Here is a 25,740-nt window from a genome sequence, read left to right as displayed (position 1 = left end):
TCTGACTCCTTCCTCTCTTACCACCACTTTCGTTGCCACTTCTTTGGACTCAGGCTCCATACCGTTCATTGTGTGAATATTTGGGGTCGGGGTGGGGCTCAGTTCTCCTGGAGCCATGGGACCCCTTCAGGTTTGGGGCGGGGGTGGGGGTGGAAGTAGACATCAGCAGCTGTGGCAGGAAAGCCCACAGTGCGGGGTACAGTAAAGCCGCATGGAGAAGCCCAGCTTATGAGTATTGTTTTTCGAAACAACCGGTTGCATCTAATCAAATAACGATTCCTGTAACTCACAGCTAATTTGTTTCTAGGATCAACCTTACGCGCTTGCTCCAGTTGGGATCTGTTTGCTGTCTCTCGGTGTCTGCACACGCCGCCTTGGTTCCTCATTCCATTTTGCCTGCTCTGAATAATTCACACATACCAAATTGCTTCTCGCTCCTGCTGCTGATGCCTGGTGAGAGAGAGAGAGAGCTGAGCGGGGTGGCTCTGGGCTGGAAGCTGGCTTTCTCCTGCCTTCTTTGACCAGGGTCTTTGGGCCATTTGAAGCTAGAGCCAAAGGCAAGAAACTTGGGAGTGGCGGTCGGGCTCCTGTGCTTTCTTTGCCTTGGCCAACTGTTCTGTGTTCCCAAAGGGAAAGAAGATGAACACAAGGAGTGCAGCCTTGTCTGGTGGCCCTGGCTTCTTAGGAGGTTAAGGCCGAAGCATTTGCAAGTTTGAGGTCAGCCTGGCTTATATGTGAGTTCAAAGCCAACCTGAACCACTCAGACCCGGTCTCAAGCTAAATAGAAAGGAGCTAAGGATGTGGTACGGCAAGCACCTCCCCCTCTGACCCCGCCCCCAGCAGCCCCTGGTGCAGTGGCAGAGCTTCCAGGAGAGGGGAAGAGGCAGAACCTCAGTATCTTTTTTTTTCCCACTGTTCAAGGTTTATTTGGTGTTCTCGTTGGCATGACACTTGGGTAGTTGGTTACATCATCCATGTGCAGATCTCACTTTTTACACATGATTGCAATGTACACGGACACATGTAATACACAAAATAGTGTCCTTTAGACAGTTATGCACAAGGTATGCGTAACGGACTAACACACTGTCAGAACCTCAGTATCTTGTGCCTCAAGGAGAACAAGCCACTGCTCCTCGCTCCCTTCAATCTCAGCACACAAAGGGCGTCTCCTACAGCTCTAGAAATGTCTAATTAACCCGTAATGAAGAATGGAAGGTTCTGGAAGCCAAGCAGGAACTCCTGCTGAATTTTAGTCTTCTCAGTGGGAAGCTGCATCTATCTTCTACTTTTGTGGTACCCAGTGGCCATCCATCCTCCGTTTGCCCTCCTTATCATAGGTTTCACTTTTCACAGTTTCAGTTTCTTGTCATCAGCTGGGGTCCCACAATATTCCAGAGATGACTCACCCTGCAGCTTTCTATTGGCCATTCTGTTATGAGTGGGGAAATCTCACAGCAGCCTAGCACGTCCTGCTGGGTGTGAACAATTCAGGGCATCCTGGGGTACTCACAATTGTCTGTTACCAGAGTGACTGCCGCTGTACGGTAGTGTTTGTATGCAGGTAGCGCTGACCTCACTTGGTCACGGCCCTCAAGCAAGCAGGTGACGCAGAGCAGGCGCCAGACACATGTGCAGGAAAACACAGTCCTTGTGGGTGCCCATCTCATTTGTAGCTCTAGTCCTCACATTGGTGGCATGTGCATTCTACTAATGGGTTGATTGTACTGAGCCCCTCTGTTATGCCAGGTACATAATAGGTCTCTGGAAGAGCTGAGGACCAGGAGGGTCTTTCTGACTCCTGTGGGGTTAACATCAACATGTGTAGGGGTGACAGACACATTCACCCACCATCAGGTGGCTGAGTGGGGAGGTGGTGGGCACTGGGCTCTGCTCCTGGCAACTGGTGTTCCCATGAAGCCTGGGAGTGAGTGATCTGACAGCTGAGTTTTTCTTTGCTACCCATTGCCCTATGACCCCACAGTAGTGCCAATGCTTTGGTAAAGAGACAGATGCACCCATCTGTACAACAGGGCAAATCTCTGTCTGCATGCAGACTTAGTTTTCTAATATGAGGAAATAGGGAGTGGCTATTGATGGAGGAGACGTTAAGTGCCAGAGGCTCACTCCAATGCTGGGCATTGTGATTAGCAAAGAGGAAATGGCCAACAGCAGGCCAGGCCAGCCTACCCAAGTCCTCTGCATTGGACCCCTGCTGTCCCCACCCTGTTCCTGGAGACCCTCAAGAAGCATCCTAGGACAGCCTTTGAGTTTTCCACTTGCCAAAGGGTTGGCCCAAATACTCCTTAGGAGGGTCTCTGAGTGAGGCCTTGCAAGTCTCACTGAACAGATCGCAGCCTGGGTCTCACCAAGACAGGGCAGTGTGCAGCCCGGCCTCTGTCTGGTGCCAGCATGCACCCTCCACCCAAGTCGGTGCCTTAGAATCGCATCCGTGCCATGTTCCTTTCTGTTTTCTTCATGGAGAGTGGTTCTCTAAGACACCTGTACTGGTAAGGTTGTGTGTATGTGTTTGTGTGTGTGCATGCATGAGTGTGAATACTTGCACATATATGCAGGAGTGTGAGGAGGGAGGGCAAGGATGTAGAAAACCACAATTAGGCAACCCTGCCTGCATTTATGGACTGATAATGACAGAAGAGGCTGCCTAGGTGTCTCTTGTCATTGCACATTTATAGCAGTGAGTGGTCTCCTTAACCGATACTGCGGAACTGCCTCTCCCTGTCTCCCCGGGGTAGTCGGGGCCAGTGGATGTGGGGGTTCCCTGCTGACGGGGCCCTTCTAGCCCCAGCTTCCCTGAGCTGGTGCAGATGGGCATCTTCCCAGAAGGAAGGGGCACCGAGGTGGGGTGTCTGCACAGCAACTCAGCTTCAGGAAAAGGAGCTGGCGCAGCCTTTAACTGAATCTCTCCTCTCCTGGTCCTTCCCGAGGCTGCGCCTCTGGATGGCCTGATGCGGCTGCTGTTTGTCTTCTTTATTATGACTTTGCCACAGCCAATTTAACAGGGACAGTGCCAGACTGGGCGAGACAAACAGCCTGGAGCTCATAGCAGACCCATCCGGCTAATTATAGGGGTGGCTTCAGGGCAGGAGGCAGTGGGAGAGGAGGCACCTGTGCCTGTTGCTACACACTGGACTGTGGGCGTAAGGGTTCTTGCTGGTCCGAGTAGGCCTCAGATGTCGCAGGAGTCCTGAAGGCAGCTAAGGCCCTTGCTGGGGATGAGGGCAGATGTCCTCCAGGAATCACACAAAATTCAATCAGCAGAAATGAAACTCCCAGGAACTCGTGCCCAAGACATCATTCTTGGTGACCTTATTTCCCAGGCTTTGGTGGGAGGAAAGCGGTCAATAAGGAAGTCTGTTCACTTCTCCAGGCTTCTGGGCTCTTTTGGTCCCTGTGGGCCAAGCTCAGAGAGGAAAACAGGCCTGGGGTGGGGCTGGGGAAGCAGCCGGTAGTCCTCCAGGACTCCCCAGACCAGCCAATTAGAAGACAGTTGCTGTGTGACAATGCAGCTGGTGTCTCCGGCTTGAGCCCAAGGCTGGTGTCGGGGGACTTGGTCCCTCCTTGAGGATGCTCCAAACTAGATGTTCTAACAGGAACAGGTGTTAAATGGTCTCTCTGGGCCTCCGTGTCTCTCCCTGCAGAGTGGGGACAACAAAGCCAAGGCAACAGAGCAAAGCACCTGCATTAGTAGGGGGTGCGGGAGGAGGGGCGGGTGGCGCACCTTGCCTAGGCTGAGAAGTTAAGAGTTGCCTAGGATGCTGGGCCTGCTGACCACAAAGGGGCGACTATGATGCACACTCTGTGCAGGCTGAGGACTCTGCCATGATCACCTGGGCTTCTGCTCCTGGATTAGCTCTTGGGCTCTCTCAGGGCCCCTCCCATGAGGCCGGCATTGGTATTCATGGTGTTGGATGATGAGTAGGGTCAGCAGGCTGCAGGAGAGTCCGGGCCAAAGTCTGGCTAACTTTCCCCACCAGGCTTTCGCTTCCCCCTAGCCAGAGCCACACAGGAAGTCCCTGCATCTCTGAGCAAGTGGAGGGTAGGAGAGGGACAGGGATGCCAGTGAAGGACAAGTGTGCCTGGAGGCAGGAAGGCAGAGTGGGGGCTCTGTTGCTGGGAAAACACAGACCTGGAGGGAGAAAGGCCAAGGTCTGTGGACCATCTGTGGAAATGGATGGGCTCTGCTCCTAGCTTTGCACGATGAGAGAGGAGAGAGGAGAGCGAGAGAGAGAGAGAGAGAGAGAGAGAGAGAGAGAGAGAGAGAGAGAGAGAGAGAGAGAGAGACAGAGAGAGACAGAGAGAGAGAGAGAGAGAGAGAGGGAGAGAGAGACAGAGACAGAGAGAGACAGAGAGAGACAGAGAGACAGAGACAGAGACAGAGACAGAGAACAGACAATGTGATAAAAAAGAACAAAGAAAGGCCCCCATCCCCACTTGCCCACCCCTCCTTGCAAAGGCACAGGAGATAGGAGACGTGGAACTCTTGGCTCAATGTTCCTTGGCTAACATCTCGACTCCTTCCAAGGCCCCTCTCGGTGCCAGGCCGCCATGACTCACAGGATCTGGGGGCTAGAGGACAACCCGGGATCCTTTTGGCATGAAGGCTCCTGTACCTTCTACTGCCGTAGTGTGATGAGTCAGCTGTCGTGACTCGCCTGCGGAGTGCTCGCGTGTCTGAGGTCGAGAGGCTGGTTGGTGGCTGTCCCTGCCACCTGTCAGTCTGGGTCTGGCTTCTGCTTTACAGCCTCCTGTCCATTCCGCGATGAGGGAGAGCCCCTGAGAGGTTGCCTAGAAGGGAGCTCAGCTTGTCTCTGAAGCCCTGTGAAATCTCGGGAACTTTGCAGGTGGTTTGAGACACAGAGCTATCTCAGAGAGATCTAGCATCTCAAAACCACCAGTTCTTTACAGACTCGACAAGATTAAGGGAGGAGAGTTCCTGTTCATATTTATAAATAGGGTATCAGAGGCAAGCTGGTCATGGTGGCTTATATCTTTAATCCCAGCACTCAGGAGGCAGAGGCAGGTGGAGTTCTATGAGTTCAAGGCCAGCCCAGTCTACATAATGAGTTCTAGGAAAGCAAAAACTACATAGAGAGACTCTGTCTCCAAAATCAACCAACCAACCAACCAACCAACCAACCAACCAACCAACCATCCAACCAACCATCCAAGCAACCAACCAACCATCCAACCAACCAACCATCCAACCAACCAACCAACCAACCAACCAACCAACCAACCAACCAACTAACCATCCAACCAACCATCCAACCAACCAACCAACCAACCAACCAGAAAGATACCAGAATCACAGGGACCATGCCTGGGCACATTTTAAAGATGTCACACTGAGCTTGTATAAATGGACCCTTGTACCTCAAGATGAGGTTTCCAAGAACAGCATCAGACTGAGTAAGATTTATGGTCCAGAAACAGATGCATGAATGTGGATATCTGAGGAAAATAACCAGAAGGACAAAAGTTTACTTTGGCTCATGGCTTCGAAGGTCCATGGTGTACTGGCTCATGGCTAAGGAAAGCTGCTCACCTTGTAGCATCCAGGAAGGAGGGGTGGGGTGGGGTGGGGGAGCGACGGGGAGGGAGGGAGCGCATAAGGACAAGATACATGTTTCAAAGGCATACAATAGTGACTCTGCTTTCTCCAAGTAGGTCCTGGCTTCCAGGCACCTCTTCTATATGAAGTCCCCTGGGGAAGTGAATCCTGCCATGATCCAGTCACCTCCTGATAGCACAACCAGCTAGGGACTAGACATTCAACCTATGGGCCCCTTGAGGGGCCACATCATATTCAAACAATAACCAGCTTAGTGGAGAAAACCAGCCCGTTTAATAGTGTAATAATGATCTGAACAAATGGGCGGCCTTTGGATGACTAAGGATGCTCCCTGTGGAATCCCTAAAGTACTGATGGACTTAACACGGTACAGGGCCTGTGTATCCCAGTGGACTCCTCAGCCTGCTGGGAGTTGGGAAACTGGGACATACTACGTGCAACTCAGATGCTCAAAGCATTAGAATAATGGCTGATAATTCTGAGTACAGTAGACAAGTCCACAGTCAGAGCTGGGAGGATGGGTAGTAAGACACTCCCTGCACTAACAAGATGCTCCCAGCACCAAGAGAAAAGCCATGCAAGTGGCACATACCTGTCAGTTTGGGGACAGAGACAGATCCTGGGATTTGCAGCCCAGGCAAACCTAATTGGTGAGCTTCTGTCTCAAATATAATGTGTGGAGCTGGTGAGATGGCTGCTAAGCCTGATGACATAGTTGATACCACACAAGGAAAGCAGAGATTCCAGAAAGCTGTGGGTTTCTACCTGCATGCTATGACATGTATGCCTGCACAAGCGTGCACACAGGCACGCGCATGCGTGCGCACACACACAATGCACACACTGAATAAAAATTAAATTTAAAAAGAAGCGTGACTGAGAAAGAACCTGATGTTGGCCTCTGGTTTTACACATGCATTTGCATACAGGTGCATACGTACACACAAATATGTGCACACATACATACAGTACATACACACACAAATATGTACATACATACAGTACACACACAAATATATACATACATACAGTTCACACACAAATATGTACACATATACAGTACACACACAGATGTACATACATACATACAGTACACACACACAGATGTACATACATACATACAGTACACACACACAGATGTACACACATATATACATATAGTACACACACAAATATGTACACACATACATACAGTACACACACAAATATGTACACACATGCATATAGTACACACACACACACACACACACACACACACACATGTGCGCATGCTCTCGAGCACACCACCACCCCCATACCAGATAAATAGACAATATTTACAAGGGATGTCACAGAAACATGAAGGTCAACTGCCCCACCTGGAGAATCTGAAGTTTGAAAGACCAGGCAGGACCAGGCAGGACCTGGAGGATGGTTCAGTGCTTAAGAGCACCGGTTACTTTTCCAGAGGACCCAGGTTTGGTTCCAACATCCACATGGCGGCTCCCAGCCTTCTGTAACTCCAGTTCTCGGGGGCCTGGTGCTCTCCTCTGGTCTCCATGGACACTGTATACACACAACGCATGTACACAAAGCAATGAAATAGTTTTATATTTATTTTAAAAAATCACAAGAACTGAATGATGGGAAAAAAAAACCCAGGATAAGACATGGACATGTAACAACAGACAACAGCCTGATGGCCCACTTAGCCCTCTCACTGCCCTAGATGAGTGCCTGGTCTGTCCTTGTCCAAGGCTGGGGCCAGCACCAGGCTTCCCACTGCCACTCCTGTGAGCTCCAAGACACGGGTCCCTGAGACCAGTGGCTGCCTCTTGTAGCTTAGGGCTGGAGGATGGATGGGGAGAATGGATCCTGCGCATCAGACTTCTGTTATGTCTTCAGGAGCCAGGCCTGGGGACTCCAGCCTAGTGGGAGGAAGCCACAGGACGTCTGAGGTGGGTGACTAGACACAGGCTTACCACAGAGCAGAGCAGAGCCCCTGTAGAAATTGGGAAACTATGTGATCTCTGATCTTCTCAAAGAATGGCAGGGTTTTGATCCCAGGCCAGACTTTTAATAAAGAAAATTCACCCACAGATGCTCGACTATTGGCTGGCTTAGCCCGGTATTGGAATCTGGGAGATTTAGTGGCAGGGGTTGTTTTATTTGCTTTCTGGATGGAGCCATTTTTTTCTTACGTATTTAATCTCCTAGCAGAATATTTTCCCTAGCAAATACACTGTCTGAGACAGCAAATCCATGTGGCCCTGTCACATCCCTATTTCGTCTCGCAGTGACTCACAGAACGGGCTCTTGCTCACTTGTGAATTTTTTTTTTTTTACTGTGTCATTAAAGGGAAATCACACAGAAATCAGTTCACCCTTACCACCCGTGACCACAGAGTCCTAGTTTGATGGCGTGCATGCAGGGCTCCATCAAATCAGGGATGGGCAGAGCGACAGCTTTATTGAAACTTGGGGCTTTTGGATGAATAAGCAGCCATTGTGTCTCATGGGGGTGGGGGGTGGGGTTCTGGATGCTGTCTCTCCCCCAAGATAATATGTAAACATAAAAGTATGGAAAATGCCTCCCGCCTCTGAAAGTTTTAATTGGAAGCTCCTTCGTAGCTGTGACCCGGGGGCCCGTGACTTGGCTTAGGGAGCTGCGCAGTTAATGAGGCTGTAATTAAAGATTAACTTTTGCCAGCCCGCCCCGTCCTTCTCTCCCCTCCTTCCTCCTTGTCACCTCGAGGTGGAGCCTGTGAAGTCCCAGGCAGAAGAGAAAGCAAGAGAAGAAAGCTTCCTTCCTTCCTTTTTTTCTTAATCCCAGAATATGTTGGATGGGAACGGTCACAGGAGGACTGAGGCTCCGTAGGAGGAAGCTTCTCCAGCGGCTGGGGAGGAGGGGAGGCCACTGAGGTGTTTGAGTGGTGGTGGGTGGCCTCTGAGGCCCGAAGGTGGATGGTCAGGGAAGATGCTAGGGCCCCATGTCTGGGGTCTGGTGACCACAGTGAGGGAGGGCCAAAGCGGATCCTGTCTCTCACAGGAAACTGTGTCCAACCTGTAGGTTGAGTTCGGTTACTTTTGGCCAAGGACAGCTATGAATGTGGCCAAAACAAAATCATGAATTTACTTTAAAACATTAAGAGATATTTTTTATGTGATTTTTTTTTTGTAACTTGACCTTTGTTGATAACATTGTGTGAAAATGTCAAAAGGCTGGGCACACCAGATAGGTCACCTATGTCAGCAGCCTACCTTATCTCTGAGGAAGAGGACTAGGGTCCAGGCTGTGGTCTAGGAGTAGCAGTGGCTGGGAACACTATGTCAGGTCTGGATGATGCACACTCACTACCTCTCCAGAGGCCTCCCAGATCCATCCCCAGCACCGTCCTGTTGCTCTATTGCCAAGGGCCTAGTATCACCACGCTGGACACAGTCCCTAATTACCCATAGCTACTTCCTTCTAGCTCCTCACCATGGCGGTGATGGCAGCTTCTGTGTAGGCACCAGGACCACTGTCTCTCCTTGGACATCCTCAGACCATCAATTCCACAGCACAGCTCAACATCATAGGTGTCAGCTTGCCCTGAGTGCCTGACGTCAGTGTCTTGCTTGGAAGACCAACCAGCTGCTGTCCCAGGGCATGCATGGGAACACGGGAGGCTAGTTTGCTCACTGGTCTCACTGGTTGGTGAACATGCACTCTGAACCATGTCTCCACTGTCCACCCTGAGGTGACAGGTGCCGAACTGTGGAAGTGACGTGAGAAGCTAGCACACCCGAACCCACAACACAGGACGCAGACAGCAGCCACCTTGTCAAATCTGAGAGCAGGTACGACACCACGGGCAGCGAGGGTTCCTTTCATGCCATCATTTCTCTGGCTGGCAGTAAAGTCCAGGACATTCTAGAAAGACTCTCGGCCTGAGGCTGTGACTTGTCCTACAAGAACCCCAGGGCTTTCTTAGATACAGGGGTGTACTTGTCTGTTCTAGAACAGGATCTGTATGTTGAGCTCCTTGGAATTGCCAACATACACAGATCTTGGGGTCCCAGGGAGCACTAGGTACCTTCTCCCTAAATCTCTGGCAACTCTCAGTGTTAGGCTGGCCCGGAAGTGGCATGGGTTCACCTTTATGGACTCATCAGCATCCGTGGCGTCTTGCCTAGTGACTACCAGTGGCACTGGGGCTGTCTCACATGGGTGCCTGCTCCAGGAAAGGGTTAGGTGATGGCTGGAAGCCCCCCCCCCCGGGGACGCCCTCGGTGGGGGAAACTCCAAGCCTTTTCTGACTTTGAGAAAGAAGGAGGTTGGGGCCCGCAGTCTCCCCTCTCTGTCGTGAGTCTCACGGTCTAGAAGGGAGCTACGGAAGGCCGGGCGTGCCCGTCACATCTGTCTTGTCAGAAGCAATAAGCAAAGCCAGGATGTCTCCTAACATCTTTATTGTTCCTTAGATAACTGAACAGTACAAAGTTGCCCTCTTTTACTTATTTTGTTTTCTTTTAAAAAAAATGACCTTTCCACACATGGCTGCCCTTGGGGAGTTCCTTCCTGTCGGAAACTGAAGTTTCCCAAGATGCACCCTTCCCATCCATGGCTACACGATTCAGATAAGTTGACAAGAGAAGAATTCCACTGGGTTATTAGCGACGTGAACTTGACTATGTCTCCTATAAGGGCGAACACTGATTTTTTTTTTCTTTTTAGAAACAGGAAACCATCCACTTATCAATCCAAACTACAGCATTGCATGACAACATTCATTGCATAAATTGAACACACGGAGTTACCACCTTGGGGGGATTAACAGACGGACACCTCACGATCTAGCTACAGGGTACGCAAGTTCAACAACGTGGGTACGGCAACTGCACTCTACGCACGCCCACCATCGCTTCGGGAAGGTACTAGACACGGGTCCATGAGCTACCGGGAGTCTCAGCACAGTTAATCTAAGAGACAACAACACACAGTCAAGAAAAAGGCAGCTGCGATGCGTGTGGGCCGAACCAGCCTACACCGAGCGCCACAGGGGCTGGAGGCTCTGGGTGGGGAGAGTGGCCATCACACCATCGCGCTGGGCACAACCTAAGGAAATGTCCATGCAATCCTAACAGTGGGCTGTTCTTGGGTGAGAGGGGCCAACAGTCATCGCCTTGCTTTGAGTTATTTGACCAGAGAGGGATGGGGGTGGGATGTGGACAGCCAGGGAGCCTTGGGCTGCAGTTCCATCCACACACATGGCGGTTTCTTCTGAAATCTGTGGCCGTCTGCACGAGCAGGAGGAACACAGAGGCGACACCATCCCTTGGCATCAGAATTGCGCTGATTTCTCAAAATCAGGACTTTTTAGTATTCTTGGGATCATTTTGGCCGCTGTTTCACGGGAGTGTCCTCGGGGTGAGGACTTGGACCCTTGGCTTCTGGGAAGGTGGGAGCTACAACTCATCGGAACGGATGACGTGGAAGAGGGTGACATTGTAGAGGGTCTGATGGCCGTTGTTCCAAGCGTACAGCGCGCGGTCCTTAGGGTTGTAGTCCAGCATGGAGATGTGGGAGTATTTGTTCTGGAAGGGGATGTCGATGTACTCGTAGGTTGAGGCGTTGGTCTGGTAGGCATAGTGGACCTTGGTGCCCCCCGAGTAACCGTTGGTGACGTAGAGGGTCCCACAGATGATGAAGGCCTCACCGGCGCTGCGCTTGGGGTAGCTGGTGTTCCAGGTCTGCAGGATCTGCAGGGAGACAGGATCCAGCTTGCTGATGACGATGTTGCCGGCATTCTGGTTTGTGGCGTAGACGGCCCAGAGCCCATTTTCGTCCACCATCAGGTCGATGTCCGAGTGGCCACCCCAGGCATAATGGTACATGTTGTTGTAGCCAGCGTAGTCCAGGCTGCGGGTCTTCAGGATCGTCTCTGTCTTCAGGTCAAACCTGATGATAATGTGACTCTGGAATTTGTTGAAGTAGATGGAGCCATTGTAGACCACTTGGCCCGTGCCTGACCATGGGTGCGGGAGACGGTGCGACGTAAAATTGTCCGTGTTCATGAAGTCCACCATGGACTTGTACTCACGGACAAAGCGGTTGTTGTGATAACCGTCCATGTACCAGACCTGTGGGGAGAGCAGACCTGGTTAATGTCCCACAGCAGGAGGACTTGGGAGAGCCATCAAATCTATAGAGCATTCTGCCCTACCCTCAGGAACACTGAACATCCCCCTGGTTCCCACTCAGGCCTATTTCCTTATTCCTGGGAAGGGTAGGACACAGTGGGGGGACAGTCAGGGCTCTCAGACATCACACGGTTCACAGCCAGTCTATATAGAACAGTGGATGGTATGGGAAACCCCCACCATGTCCCCACCTCTCTACTTGGATGGCACCATGTTATGGGACAATGGTCACCTCTGTTTGCTCAGTATTGGATTGTGGTCCAGGGCTTGGCAGAAAGGAGTGTCATCGAAGCAGAGACCCAATGCCGGAGTCAGCTTTGCAAAGGGTACAGCTGCCAGGTAGATGCTCACACACACAGAGGAGGAGCTTCTGTCTGCAAGGGCAACTGGCTCTCAAGGTCACTGGGAAGGGCCACCTTCCAATGTGCCGATGGGACACTGCGTGTGAATCCTCTCCACCTCACTAGGCTGTTACTGATGACAGTCTGAGTCACTGTCCCTGTTAGGGTTTTGGTTTGCTGTGGAGGAGGGGTGGGGCAGTTGCTCACTCACTAATCTGGAGGGGGGGGAAAGCACTTCTCAGACTGGAATGTGGACCTCCCAGCCTCAGCCCCAGCAGCAGGCAGCCGCAGCTCCTGGAAAAGCAACCAGGTAACAAATTCAGCTGCAGCCTGATTTTGAAGGGTTACAAAAGAAGCGGTTGCCGGTGACTATTTGCATGCCTGTTGACCTGAGAACCATCTAGACTTGGAACAAAAACCTTTAGTCATCCTGAAGCAATTTTGTAGCAAGTGAGAAAGGGGAGGGGCAAGAAGACAAGACCCGGGTGATGGTGTCTGCCTGGCTTTAAGACAGGAGCTTTATCCAGGGAAGCCGAGCAGGGATTAGGGCTGCAGCAGCTCTCAGGCTTGGCGGTGACATTTTTTGTTGAAACAAACAAACAAACAAATAAATAAAATAAACAAACAAACAAAACCCCTGTTCCTGAAACATAGCTCAGATGCTCCGAAGCAGATGTGCCTTTTTGTTTTTTAATGAGATTAAAAACAACAGCAACAACAGCAGGGTCTCATTTGAGGTTGTTATTATCCCCACTGTCTCTCAGACCATCCCTCAGTGATGTGGGTCATGGATTAGAATTGAGGTATCAGAACATAGATAACTCCTTGGTCTCTGGGGGGGGGTATGTGTGGGGGGTGCTGGGCACCCACTACTCCCCTCTCCGGACTGCCTCCAGGGACAGGGGGCTCTCCATCTCAGTGCAGGCTCTGCTCTACCACCTTCTGCTAGCCCTCCCTGTCTGTCTACCTCTGAAGCAAGCCCCTCCTTGGTGCTTCGGGGTGGGCCTCCATGGTGGGAAGCTAATGATTGGTTTCTGTTTCTTGGGTCCAGCGTGTAAGAAGCTGACACCAATGTCCACTTTCTAAGGACTTTTATGTGGTCTCTTCTCCCATATATTGGCAAATCAGACACAGGGCACAGGGCTTTCTGAAAACACAGGTTGGGTTACACCATGGCAGTGGGCCCCAGAGGCTGAATATTCAAGGCCTCATGGTTTAGACCAAATTCAGCTAACTTGGGCTGGTGTTGTCCCTGGGAAGTAATCGCGGAGACAGTTGGTGGCTCCCACCAGAGATGTGGCTCTCATGTCCCCTAGGAGGATCAATGGTCCTTTCCAACTAGACTCAAGGATGCCCAGCTGACGGTGGAGGGCAGAGCCGAGGGTGTCAGGATGCCTACACCACTGCACGACTTACGTGGAGGACAACTGAGTGTCATCATGCACTATGATGAGCCTATGTACCTTTGCGGCAAGGCGGACGGCTAGGAAACAGAGGGACCAGTGGAAGAAAAGTCACCCCACCCTCACTCCCTGGTCCTGATTTCTGTCCCTCAATAACTAACCCCTGAGAATTTTGACAACTGACCAGACACCCTACAAAAGAGACACACGCACACTCCCTTCTCACAAGTAACTTCACAAGCCAGATTGTTAAAAACAGCACGTGAGCCACACTCAAGTTTAACCCCACGGCGACCTGGGTACGAGCAGGGACTGCTTTGGTTCTGTTTTATCTCTCATATCACCCTTCTCCAGCTGCACAGTGGGCCTTTAAAAAATCTGCTCCTCAGGGCAGGAACTCTTGTCAGTTAGAAAACAGGAGTGTGCTCACATATCCTAACATCCAAACTTAGGTAGAGATTTAGTAGTTTCCAAGTCCCCAGATCACACGTGTGGCCGCTGCCCAGGCACACAGGGGTGTCCTTTTCACATCTGGGCTTGCTTCTGAGTGCATCTTATTTTTCTGCCTCATCAATAACTTGTTAACCTTGTCATTCTCTCCTGTGGGGGATGTCAAGGGCCTGGGTTGCCTGCTTAGAGGTTTCTGAGGCTCCGGGGCTCCCTGAGCTGTTTTGCATACCACCAAGTTGTACCCCTGCTGCTAGTTTTTACTATTCTCAGATGAGGAAACCAAAGCCAGGGAGGTCTGCTTAATCGTGTTAAGTTCAGTTGCTTTTCAGCGACAAAGGCGGTCAGGGCAGAGCTGCTGCCGGGGCTCTGTCCAGCATCTCCCAGTGTAGGGAGGTGTTGGGTGATGCTATTTAAGGGCCTTTCTTAGTAACAGAGCTTTAGTCTTGCTCTTCTCTCTGGCTTGGCAAGCATGTGACAAGTGTCCTCCTGAAACTGCTAACATCAAGGAATTCAGCCTTGGAAACAGTGTTCTAAAGGGAGCTGTTAGTGCAGGGGTGGAGAAAGCCTCAGCTAGGAGGAAGTGGCAGGATGCCAGCCACCCCAGGAGTGTCCAGTCCCTACTCCCACTAAGAAAGGATTAGAAGGGATGTCTAAGCTGCCAGCAGACAGAGCCGCAGGCACCAGTCTATCTGCATAATCTAAAGCATTCTGGATAATCCCACCCTCTGTTCTAAGGATCATCTGCTGGTTTTGACGCTGCTGAGATGAAGGGAAAGAGCCTTTGAGCACAGAGCGGAAGTGGGGGTTGGGAGTGGTACGCAACCCCTCTGAACATGAGCCTCCTGGGGGCGGTGGGAGCACGGTTCGAGTGCTCTCTATGATGTCTTGTGTAAGCGAGACTGGACTCCTGAGGTGGGGGACAAGTACGGGAGCAGGAAGGGGAGGTGGGTGGGACACGGCTCTGTCGGGCTGTCCCAGTCCAAGTGGACCGTGAGCCTCCAGAATGAAATCTTTGCGACTCCAAGGGGCTGGAGGTGTGGTAGGGTGGTAGGGTGGTAGGGGTTTATCCATCCGGGACACAAGAACGACAGCTAGCTCCTGCCAATGCTGGTGTAAAGGGCCTGGCCTCTCTGGTCGGGGCGGAGGGTCTGCGGCTCGCTGCTGAGTAAGGCTTCTGAGCGCAGCACCTGGGCACAGTGGGTACTTGATAGACAGATGAAGGCCCGTGCAAAGGTAACCCAAGCTAATTTGGTTCTAACAGTTTACACAGAGGCTAGTGTATGGTTGGGACAGAGCCTAGCAGGCTGGCCTAGGTTCAGTGACACCAGGGACCAGCCTCTGAGGACCATGGGCAGGAACATGGCCCTTTGGCATGAGTAGAGACTAGCAGTTTTCAGAAGCCTGGAAGGCCCTGGTGCTGGATGGTGTGTAGAGAACATGGTGTGTGTGCATGCGTGTGTGTGTGTGTGTGTGTGTGTGCGCGCGCGCGCGCGCGAGTGTGCGGGTGTGTGTGTGTGTACTCACGCATGTCTTAGATGTAGCTGTATCATTCTCTTCAATCCAGAGCTAGACATGACATGGTTTGGACAGAGCCTAGCAGGCTGGCCTGGGCTTCCTAAGCATCTGCTGTCTTTGCCTTCTTTCTCCCCATAATGCCATTGTCATCCACATTGTACTGAGGCGGTGCTCCTAACCAAAGTCTGAGCAGAGGTAGGTGTTTCTGGTGGGACGTGGGTACAAGCACAGCCTAAATGTCCCGGTTGGTGTTAACTGTCTAACATTAATTGTCAACTTGATCCAACCTAGAATCACCTGAACAAAGAGCTGCAGTTGAGTAACTGTGTTATTAGGTTGACCTATGGGCATGCCTGAGAGGGGCTATCTTGATTGCCTTAAGTGGTGGGAGGGCTTGTCCCACTGTGGGCGGCACCATCCCCTGTGCGGGTGGTCCCGAGCTCTGCTAGAAAGCCAGCTGGGCGTAAGCTGCCAGTTAGCACGCCCCATGGTTCCTGCTGTAACTTCTTGGCTGTGGGTGAGTTCCTTTGTCGGAGGAAGTAATGCTTTGAGGAACAGCAAACAGGTCTACCTTCAGGTCCCTGCTTGAGTTCCTGCCCTGACTCCGCCCTCCCCGCCCCCTCGGTGAATGTGACCTGGAAGTGTAATATAACACCAACCTTTTCCTTCCTAAGTTGCTTTCTGATCAAAGTGTCTTATGACAGCAACAGAAAACAAATCAGCACGTTGAGAAACTAGACTACCGTCATGATCCGGGAAACAGTGTGCAGTCAGCTTATGCCCACACATCCCTGACCCTGTGGTGTCTTCAGGCCAGCACAGCGAGCCTTCCAAGCCGTCTGGCATGTGAAGGAGCTGGGGCCTTAGTGGCACTGGTTGATAAAGCTGACGCGTCTAGAGGGTCTCTTGCCCTCCCTTTGTCTGCTCTGCCTGGTCTTGCTCTGCCTGCCGTGGAGAGATGTGATAAAGCTCAGAGGATCTTGGATTTCAGGCTCCGTCCTCTGGGCCCAGGCAGAAGCTTCCAGTTCTGAGTGTGTCTGTCCACTCTCCTGCAAACCTCTGACAAGAGCCTTGGGGAGAAGCGCCTGGACGCAGGGAGGCCGTAGTGCTTAGCGCTGTGCGGCATCAAAGAATTCACAGACGCACGACTTCCCTTCGACGAGAAACCCTGACTGCTCCTTACAGGCCTCCTCCATCCAGGGGACCCTGACCCACCCCCCTGCCCCTGCCTCTGACTCCAGATGCCCATTTCCTAAGGGGGCTGAGACCATAGGAAGGAGAAGTAGGCAAAAACGGGCAGCTGCTCAGTTTTCTTTTCTGAGGTTTGCCCAGGGGGGAAACACCCAGGAAAAAGAAACCCAGCCTCTTCTCAAAATCAAAAGGGAACACAGAGCTTCCATCAGCCATGAAAGGAATGGCAAATGAGTACAAATCAGCTGTCATTAAACAAGAAAGGCCTAATAGATTCCATCCCCGAAGCATGGGAAGCGATGGGAGCAGCCCAGAGCGGTCAGCACAGGAGGTGCCTGGGCACCTACCTACTCAGCCCCTGGGCAGAGCTACACTTGCTTCCATCAGCTGCCACCAGCATCCTCAAATGGGCAGCCTCGCCATCTCACTTCTGTCACTCCTGTTAGCATAGCGTCCTCTACCAGCTTTCCTTTGAAGAAGCCCTTGTGAGAACATGGCTCTACCCATCCCCCATCCCCCGGAAGTTGTCTGTCTGGGAGGTAGACATGGCTGGCACTAGGGTGAGGGACAGAGACCAGGCCTTTTAGGTCCTTTAAGAGCTTAGGGGACACTTACCCTGTTATCACCTTCTGGGGCCAGTGGGTCTGTCATCCAGGACCCGAACCGTGAGCCAGAGGTCTTGACAGTCACTGGGTCACTTATGCCTGTCAGCTTCCCGCAGGCTGGAACAGAGTGTACACAAGTCAGGACCAACAGGCGACTGAGAGCCTTGGCTCCCTCCCCCAGTGGCAGTGGCACAGCTAAGCTCAGAGGACAGATGCTTCACTTCTTTCTTTTCCCTCCAGATGACGTCACTTACACAGGTCCCACCTGTGGCCCAAGAGGAGCCACCTCCTCTTCTAGAGAGAGCAACTGAGGGCGGCATGGACAGGGCACAGCAGTGAGTGGCCATCCTCCTGGGCCACATGACTCCCTGGGAGCAAAAGGCCAGGGCAGCCCTGATGACAAGTGAGGGGTGGCCTTGGCAAACCTCGGTCTTCTCTGGGAAGTGGAGCAAAGGATAGTCTTTGGTTGCTGGAATAAAACACTTAGCCAGCACGCAAGGCACAAGGAGGGAAGTTAGATTTCTGGGCCCAGGCAGGATTCACCTCCCCAAAGAGAAAGAACATTCTAGGAGCCCACAACAGTACCTTTCCCCCCTCCTGCCCCCCTCCCTGGGGAGCACCTTCCCTGTGTGTGTGTGTGCATGCATGTGCCTGTCTTGGAACCAGGCCCCTGGTGGAGGTGTGCTGTCCTGCTGTGTGTGTGTGTGTGGGTGGGTGGGAGGGTGTTGGGGGCGGAGGCAATAGAGGGTTCAGGCTCTCAATGCTCTCAAGAGGAGCAGCCCCTGGCACGAGGGTTTCCTGGGATCTTGAATGTGGCCTTTGCAAGCCCTCCTACCTCACAGAAGGCCAGGGATGATCTCAGAGCCACAACTTGGGTCATTCAGGAGGCGCTAAGGGCATGACCTGGCATTCCTGCTTTGGGCTGCAGCTCTCTTGCCACCCTATGGGCCCCCCAGCTGGAGCCTGAAGTGTAAGGGCTCTTTCTTCTGGCTAGGTCAGGCTGGAGTGTGACCCCTCCCAAGTCTATAGGATAACCCTCATGGGCCACATTAGCATACATACACACTGCCTGCAAAGTTCACAGGAGATCCAGGTGCTTAGGTGGGATTGTGAGAGACTTAACCTGAGACCACAGGGAAGCAGAGATAATCCTACAGTGAGCAGGTTGCAGGGCGGGTCAGTCAGGCCCGGGGGGCAGGGTGTAGCTCAAGCCTGCTCCCACAACCAGCACCACCTCCCTTAGGCTGAAATGGGGTGAGTATGCCCACGGTGGCATTATAGGAGAGTGCTCTGCTTGGCTCAAGAGCCAGAGGAGAGCGGACTCTGGGCAGCAGGAGGCTCAACAGGAAGAAAGACTTCAGGCCTGCATTTCCACCAACGCCCCAGCGCTGGCACCCCTGGCCATACTGGGAGAGGAAGTGCCACACCATGTCCACTCTCCTATCCCTTCCCCCCTTCTTGGAGAAACTTGGGTTTTCCCACACCAACACTTTCTATTGAAACCTGAGGCTTCACGGAGGTCTTGGGTGCAAGGGTCTGAGAGGACCATTGAGGAACACACCAACACATGCGCACTTGGCATTGACAAGCATAATGCATGCGCACTTGGCCTCTGTGGACACTGCCATGTCCTTCCCTTCCCTGTCCTGCCCAAGGCCTGAGCTCCGAGGAGGAACCAAGGAAGTGGAAAGGAAAAAGAAGGGCATGGAAGGAAGCCAAGGTGGACCAGTGTCGGCAGGATCTGCAAGTGAGGATCCTGACGGGTCTGTGGAAACATTTTCTTTCCAGGAGTCCTGGAACCAACTTCACACACACACACACACACACACACACACACACACACACACACACACACACACTTGCACACCTGCATGACTTCTGAGGTTTGAGTGAGCTCATTGCAGAGGCTGGGCAGGGGAAGCCCAAGCTGGACTCCAGCCCTCCCAGTTTTTCTCCCTTTGCTCTTCAGGGGTGGGGCTTGTGTTACTAAGAGACAGAGGTTCCCTCCAAAATGAAAGAAGCCAACAGTAGGCAGCCTCTCTGCCAAGTCCTCTTCCCAGATACCGTTCTGCCATCCAGACCATCCACAGAGCCCTGATCCTGTCATTTCTCACAGAAAGTCTCCCACCCATCCTGGAGACACGAACTATGAGCTGCCTGGTGGTTACGGTCCAAGGGAATCAACGTGCCCAGGTGTCATGGGTGGAGATCCCTGCGGAAGGTATGCTGTGCCTGAGGCCAACACCTGATTCCCACATACTAGATTTCCTGAGATGCCAACACACCTGATCTGTCCCAAACCCACTGGAGGTGGCTTCCCTGTTGGACCCGACACCTTCCTGTGCATCACCCGAACACGGCAGAAGTGTCAGGAGGACAGCCACCTCAGCTTGGATGCTATCCCTGGTCCTGGCCTTCTTTGCCTCCACAGCCAGACCTATTCTATTCCCACTCTAGAACGGCAGCTCACCTTCCCACCCAGCTTCTAGGGCGGGGCCCAGACTCTAAAGATGTCTTTATCCCATCCATCTCAGCGACCTCAGCTGGACCCCACATTTCCTGGGGATGCCGACCAAAGCACCTGGGGACCGACGCTCCAGGTAAGAAGTCTTCTTCCACTCACCCTACTTCCTCATAAATAAATGAATGACTTGGTTCTTTTGAGCACATCAATTTACCATCTGCCGAGTGCTGAGGTCACTCTGGGCAGGGAAGCCTGCCCGTCACACGCTACCCATGTTTGTCTCAGTGACCAGCAAGCAGGCACTATATCAGCAGTGCCCCCCAGGAAAGCATAGATGCACAACACAAGCCTTCCAGAATGTGCCTGGATGGTTCAGTCATTCCACCATGAATTCAGATGGGGAACATGCAGAGAATAGGACTTTGCTCTCAGCCAGGCCAAGGGCTAGCCTGGAACAATCCTACCACACTCTACCACTCGACCAGTCTGAGCCTTTCTTTCCACTATCTCCGAAAGTGACAGAAGGTCCTCATGTCTGAGCTCTACAGGAAGGATGCCCAGCAGCTGCGGCCTGCCAGCCACACCCTGCCCTCCCCTACATGCACTGTCACCAGAGCAGTCAGCCTTTCAATGCTTCAGTGCTGAGGAGGGTAGGGAGGCATGACCACTGTGTCTCTTGCTCGCTAAGCTGCTCGGGCAGGCCCAGCTCCCAGGGCCCATGGGGCTGGAGGCTGCCTGCCCTCCTTGAGTCAGGGAGTTATTTTTGGTTCTGGGTCCACGCTAGTTCTGCCAAGACCTCTCGGACTGACGGAATCTAATAAAAGAGTCCATGGCAGAGGCTTGGCGGTATCTTGGCACACCCAGTTCTAGAAAGTGCCCCTTCCCAGTCACACTCTCAGGATAGATGTGGGGGTGGTAGAAAGCCCCAGGGCCTTAGGAAGAGGCCTGCAGGAAGGATGATGCCCAGGTGGGAGGCTCTTGGGATGGAGAAGCCTGGCCACGCTGGAAGGTAGACAACCCGTGTGCCTTGTGCCCTTCCTGGGAGGATGCTAGACTGAGGGCAGCCTGGACCATCTCAAGGCTCGAGCCGGAATTGGCCTATCTGGGAGGCAGAGCTGGGTGAGAAGGTCCGTGGCCTCAAACAGGCCTTGGCCCTGGCCTCTATTCTCAGCATAGAGAAGAGCCATGTGGAAAGAAGGCTGGGAACCAAGACCAAGATGCAGATGACATCGCCTCATTGCAGGCCCAGGTTTGGATCCACAGCCCACAGCAGGCCTGTGAGCACTCTCCTAGAGTTACTCTTCCACTCTTGCCCTAGCCAGGAAAGGCCAGGCCTCTAGTGGACAACACTTTAGATGCAACAGAGGAGCAGGCTTGGTCCAGGAGGTGCTGTAGGCTGCAGGTCTCCTGGGCCCTCGTCCCCTCGGGCTCCCACTGCCAAGTCAGCCTTAACTCTCCCATCTGCGTGATCACGCAGCTCTATGGGCCACTATGCCTACTGCCCCTGCTAGCGAAGGTCAAGCTCAGCCAGGTGACTCTGGCTCCTCAAGTGCTGGGGAGGTGTCTCTTTCCTTGAAGAGTGTATAGAGCTCACGGCCCAGCACAGCATGGCAGCTAGTGTAACCCACCAGGGCAGGGGCCAGCAGTTAGAATCCTACTAGCATGGACACTGAGTGACAGCTCCTCACCTGGCTGGCAGGCGACTCGTAAGCAGGAGGCTTAAGCTTAACTACGATAATATTCTCAGTAAAGCAAAAACCACACTCTGCCTCTCAGTTGGCCCTAGCTATTTGGGGTCTTCCAACCAACTGCAGAAAAAAAAATCCCACCAGGGAGCCCTTGTCATAGTGCCAGAATGATATGACAGGGAAGTCACTTAAGCCAGATTCAGTGGCAACAGGGACCAAGGAAGTCTGCGGCATGACTAAGCCTGGGGAGCAGCTGCATTGAGCAGCCTGTGCTGGGGCCCAGGTTCTGGCCTTACTCAGGCTAGCTACTGGGATCTGACCTTGCAGCATCCTCTTAGTGGCCACCAGGGATCTAGGTAGCACTGCCTCTCTCCTGTCTGGGGACAAGACTTGTTCCAGGGGATTGTACTTTCAGAAAAGGCCCAAGACATGTTATGCCTAAGCTCTCTGTTAAGTCCAGAGGGAAGACATTTCAAATCCCAGGTCCTGGCTGGGCCACTCGGAATAGCATGCTACTCCATCAAGATGAACCAGAAGCGGCTAGAACTCTGGTCCTTGAATTGTGATTTCTGCATATGTGCAGGCCAGGGATTGTCAGCGACTGACTTGAAGGAAAGAGGCAACCGGGGCAGCTCTGATAAGAAACTTTGAGAGACGCAGGGAGCCCTTACCTTCCTCATTCCCCCATGAACGTGTCCAAACACCCTCAGAGCCGGGCACGCCACGCAGCCTGGGGCTTGTGGGCTTAAGGAGTAGCACTCAGCTACTTGCCCACATGTGCAGCGTCCCACACACTGGGCCAGCGGTGAGTGCTGCCCACAGCCAGAGGTCGCACACTGGGCATTGCCATCCTGCCATCGGGCTGCTGGGGAGGCTGGGGGGTGGTGGTGGTGGTGATGCCTCTCTGCGAGGCTAAAGCAAAGACCGAATTAAGCAGCCATAGGATATTAGTCCTTCCATTCCTGGGCTGAATGGAGGCCTGGGACAGATGCTGAACCTATGTATAGACCTATCAGTCAACCATCTGCCGCCTATTTCTATCAGCTGCTTATCTATCCATCTATCACCCAGTCATTGACCAATCCTGTCTATCCATCTGTCATCAGCTATGCCTCCCTCTGTCCCTCTGTCCTTCCACTTATCTCTCCCCCCCCCCACCCCCCCATTTTGCTCACCTACCCACCTGCTTACTGATCTATCCTACCCTCAGCTCCTCTAAGCCAGGCGGAGCAGAGCTGGTTGACACGAACAACCTCCACAAGATTCTCACACTGACCTTAGGCCCCAAGGACTCTCTGGACCTTTGAAGAAAGCGCAAATGGAAGACGGCAAAGACCTGGCAAGGGCTCCAGCTGTCGAGTGGCTCTTGCTACATTAGCCATTTTATAGCTGGGCACCCCAGGGCAGCCCGGACTGGGGCTCAGAGCCCCCTGCCCCACCCCCAGCTGTTGTTTCTCTTCAAGCACATGGCTCCTGTAGGCCCTCTTAGGTAAGAGTCACGGGCTCAGGTGACCTTGCTGGTGCACCCCAGGGTGGGATTAGGCGGCCTTATTCTTCTCTCTTCCTTCCCAGATCACGTGTGTCTTAACAGCCCAAGGGCAGCCGCGCGAAGGCCCCAAGATCCTAGCCATAAGGTAAATTCACGCAACTGCTAAAAATAGGCCGAGGACAGATGGGAAGTCTGGCTTGGCTCGGGTAACCTGGAGGGAGAGCTGTGTGGGCTGTCCTCCTCTCCCAAAGGCCCATTAGCTTGGCGGCCTCGGTAATGTCCCACCATGGTCTCCATCTGGATTCTTTGGGTTTCTCCTACGTATGACATCCAGCCCGGTCACCGTCAGGGGTTTTTTTGGGGGGAAAGAAATAACAAACTCAGCCTCTGGGTTCTTCAGAGACTGGGAAGACAGACCCTCAAGAGCTTGGCTGGGAGAGAGGCTGTGTTGGAAAGCCAAGGGAAGAACGGAGGGGACCCTAGCCTGTACCTCTGCCTGACACTCTAGGAAGCCCTAGAATAAATGTGCAGGCAATGAAGGAGGCAGCCATCCGGACCCACTCATGGGCTGCCTGAAGCTGCCAGCCCCTGCCACAATGGCTCATGGGTTTCACGAGGCACCAAAAGAGTATACAGGGGAGGTGATTCCTTGGTGGCCCTGCAAGTGTCTCTTTAAAACAATTAGTCCCCACTGCCCGCCTCAGTTTCCTAGCTCATCAGGCCTGGGAGCCCGAAATATTACACTTTTGCTGGGGGCAAGGCACGAGCAGGCACTGGGAATCACCCGGAAGCCAAGAGAGATTACTTTCTAGTGCATACTTTCATTTCTGGTCACCTAACACCGAGGATTTGTACTTGCCTGGTTGGTCTGTGCAGGTGCACACGCGTATGTGTGAGCTCCTGTGGCAGCCAGAAGCCTGCCTTAGCTAGCATTTTCCAGGAGCCTGCCCACCTTGACAGTGTCTCTCTCACCATATTACTCCCAAGTAAGCACCTTGCCTGGCCGTCTTCCCCTCCCTAGCGCTAGGGTTCTTTTTGCGTTGAGTTCCAGGTATTGAACTCAGGACCTTGTGCTTGCTCTGCCAAGTACTTAACTGCAGAGCCATTTATTTGGCCCATGTCAAGGCTTTTGGAAGGTATTTGTTCTTTGGGGTGTTTTAAATGTGCAAGGCATGGATGAAGGGGAACCGAGCATCAGATGGAGCCCCAAAATAATCTTCCTGTGGCAAAGTCACCCTAATAAGAACATGGCATAAAAACAGATGGTCAGGCTCTATGGGGGGAATGCTGAAGTCGCCATTGGAATATGATTATGTATGATTTTAAAATGACCCCAAACACCCACATATGCAGTTTGGCCAAAGCCACCTACTGGTAATCAGCCGCGCATGAGAACCCAGATGGCCCCTACCTCAGGACTATTCGGGAAGATGGTCCAGTTCACTTTGCCCAGGCGACTGAGGGCCCCACTTGCTCTGTCTATAACCTGCTGCCACTGTACCCCCTTTTTAATTCCAACTAAATCTAATGCATTTTCTCAAGGTGTCTTATCAGTCCTTTTTTTCATCCTGATTGGAGATGTGTTTCCAGCCCTTTTAGATTTATCCTAAAAACACTTGCCTGGACCACATACATACATATTAAGCACTCACGCCTGTGCACACACACACATGCACCCATCTGGCAGTATACGGCATCTAATGTCATCTTTTTTTTTTCTTCTTCTTCTTCTAAATGTGAGATTCAGTGGGGTCCAGCACTGGCCTTGGCATGGGGCTTGTACATGGGCAATGCCCTGGGGTGGGTGTCGCCTGCTCTTCTGTTGCTATCTCTCTGGGTGGCCCTACCCAGAAGCCCTGATGTAGCCATCACCTGCTGAGGCCAGGCAGGCATCGTGGCTTCAGCACCACTCCCTACACCTGCGTGTGTGGCAGAGTCGGGCCAGGCAGTGCCACACCTGCAGGGTGCTGGGCCTACCTAGTTTTTGCATGCATGCACGGAGCCTTTCTTCAAGATTGGACACTCTGCTCTGAAGTTCATCGTAGTCATAGGCGCCAATTTCCTCTTGCAGTTCGTTAAGCACTGACGTCAGATTCTGGGCCTCCTCCTTAAACTGCAATACCAATTTGGCATCGGCCTTGTACTCTTCCAACACAGGAATCAAAGGCCTAAGTTCATCCATTTTCGCTTTTATTGCCTGCAAGGTTAAAATAAGCTGGTTCAGTGCGATGCATGCAAAAACTCGAAACACCCTGCCTTGGCCTGGCTTCTCCCTATGAGAGGGAAGGTGTGGACACTCCCATCTTAGCAATCCACCAGTTATCTGGCCCCAGCGAGTCAGGAGAGCGTATTAAACAGTCCTCAGAACACCAACATATTTGGGAAAGCTCTTTATTTGTCAGTCGAGAATGCAACATCTTAAGGTTACATGCTTTAGGTCACATACACAAAGTCTGTAGTTTCTTTTTTTTTTCTTTTTTTTTTCTTTTTCTCCTTCTTTTTCAAAAAGTGCATTGACAAGGGTTCAAACTATTCATGGGATGCATCTAAAGTCGCATGCAAAAGGAGGGTCCTGGGTGGATTCAAGGTTCCTTAGTGAAATGGTGCTAAGGATTGGAAAAGAATCGTAAAAATGCATGGTGCAAAAAGCTCTCTGGCTCTCTCATGGTTACATGGGGGACTGCTTCTTCAGTCACTGGCGCATTGAAAAAACTCTTAAGTTAGCCCTGCAAGCAAGAAAATGAAACACCGTTGAAAAGCTAGCTCACTAGCCTGCCTCAAACAGCCATTAAAAGACACATTAGTTGCATGGTCACTTAAGAAAAATCACATTTTAATC

The 25,740-nt window shown here is 52.3% G+C and overlaps 1 protein-coding gene and 1 long non-coding RNA gene across 4 annotated transcripts in view; both read right to left on the bottom strand.

The window, feature by feature from the left end:
• Positions 1–25,740, bottom strand: part of LOC311607809 — a 307,121-nt gene that overhangs the window by 212,193 nt on the left and 69,188 nt on the right. The gene's annotated exons all lie outside the window — the stretch shown is intronic.
• OLFM1 (olfactomedin 1) overlaps positions 10,008–25,740 on the bottom strand; it is a 37,521-nt gene continuing 21,788 nt past the window's right edge. For 2 of the 3 annotated variants that reach the window (XM_084798847.1, XM_084798846.1), the window contains exons 4-6: positions 24,879–25,098; positions 17,271–17,377; positions 10,008–11,695 (exon numbers count right to left, since the gene is read on the bottom strand). In XM_084798847.1, coding sequence (XP_084654973.1) covers positions 11,021–11,695; positions 17,271–17,377; positions 24,879–25,098 — 1,002 coding nt within the window. In that variant the 3' untranslated portion in view covers positions 10,008–11,020. Of the gene's footprint in view, positions 11,696–17,270; positions 17,378–24,878; positions 25,099–25,276; positions 25,628–25,740 lie in introns of those variants that run through there. The other variant, XM_084798848.1, reaches the window with a different exon arrangement.

The sequence above is a fragment of the Acomys minous genome (assembly GCF_964271855.1).
Source record: "Acomys minous genome assembly, chromosome: 10".
NCBI classification, from domain to species: Eukaryota; Metazoa; Chordata; class Mammalia; order Rodentia; family Muridae; genus Acomys; species Acomys minous.
The sequence above is the reverse complement of the archived record's forward strand: the minus strand, read 5'-3'. Positions and strand labels throughout refer to the sequence as shown.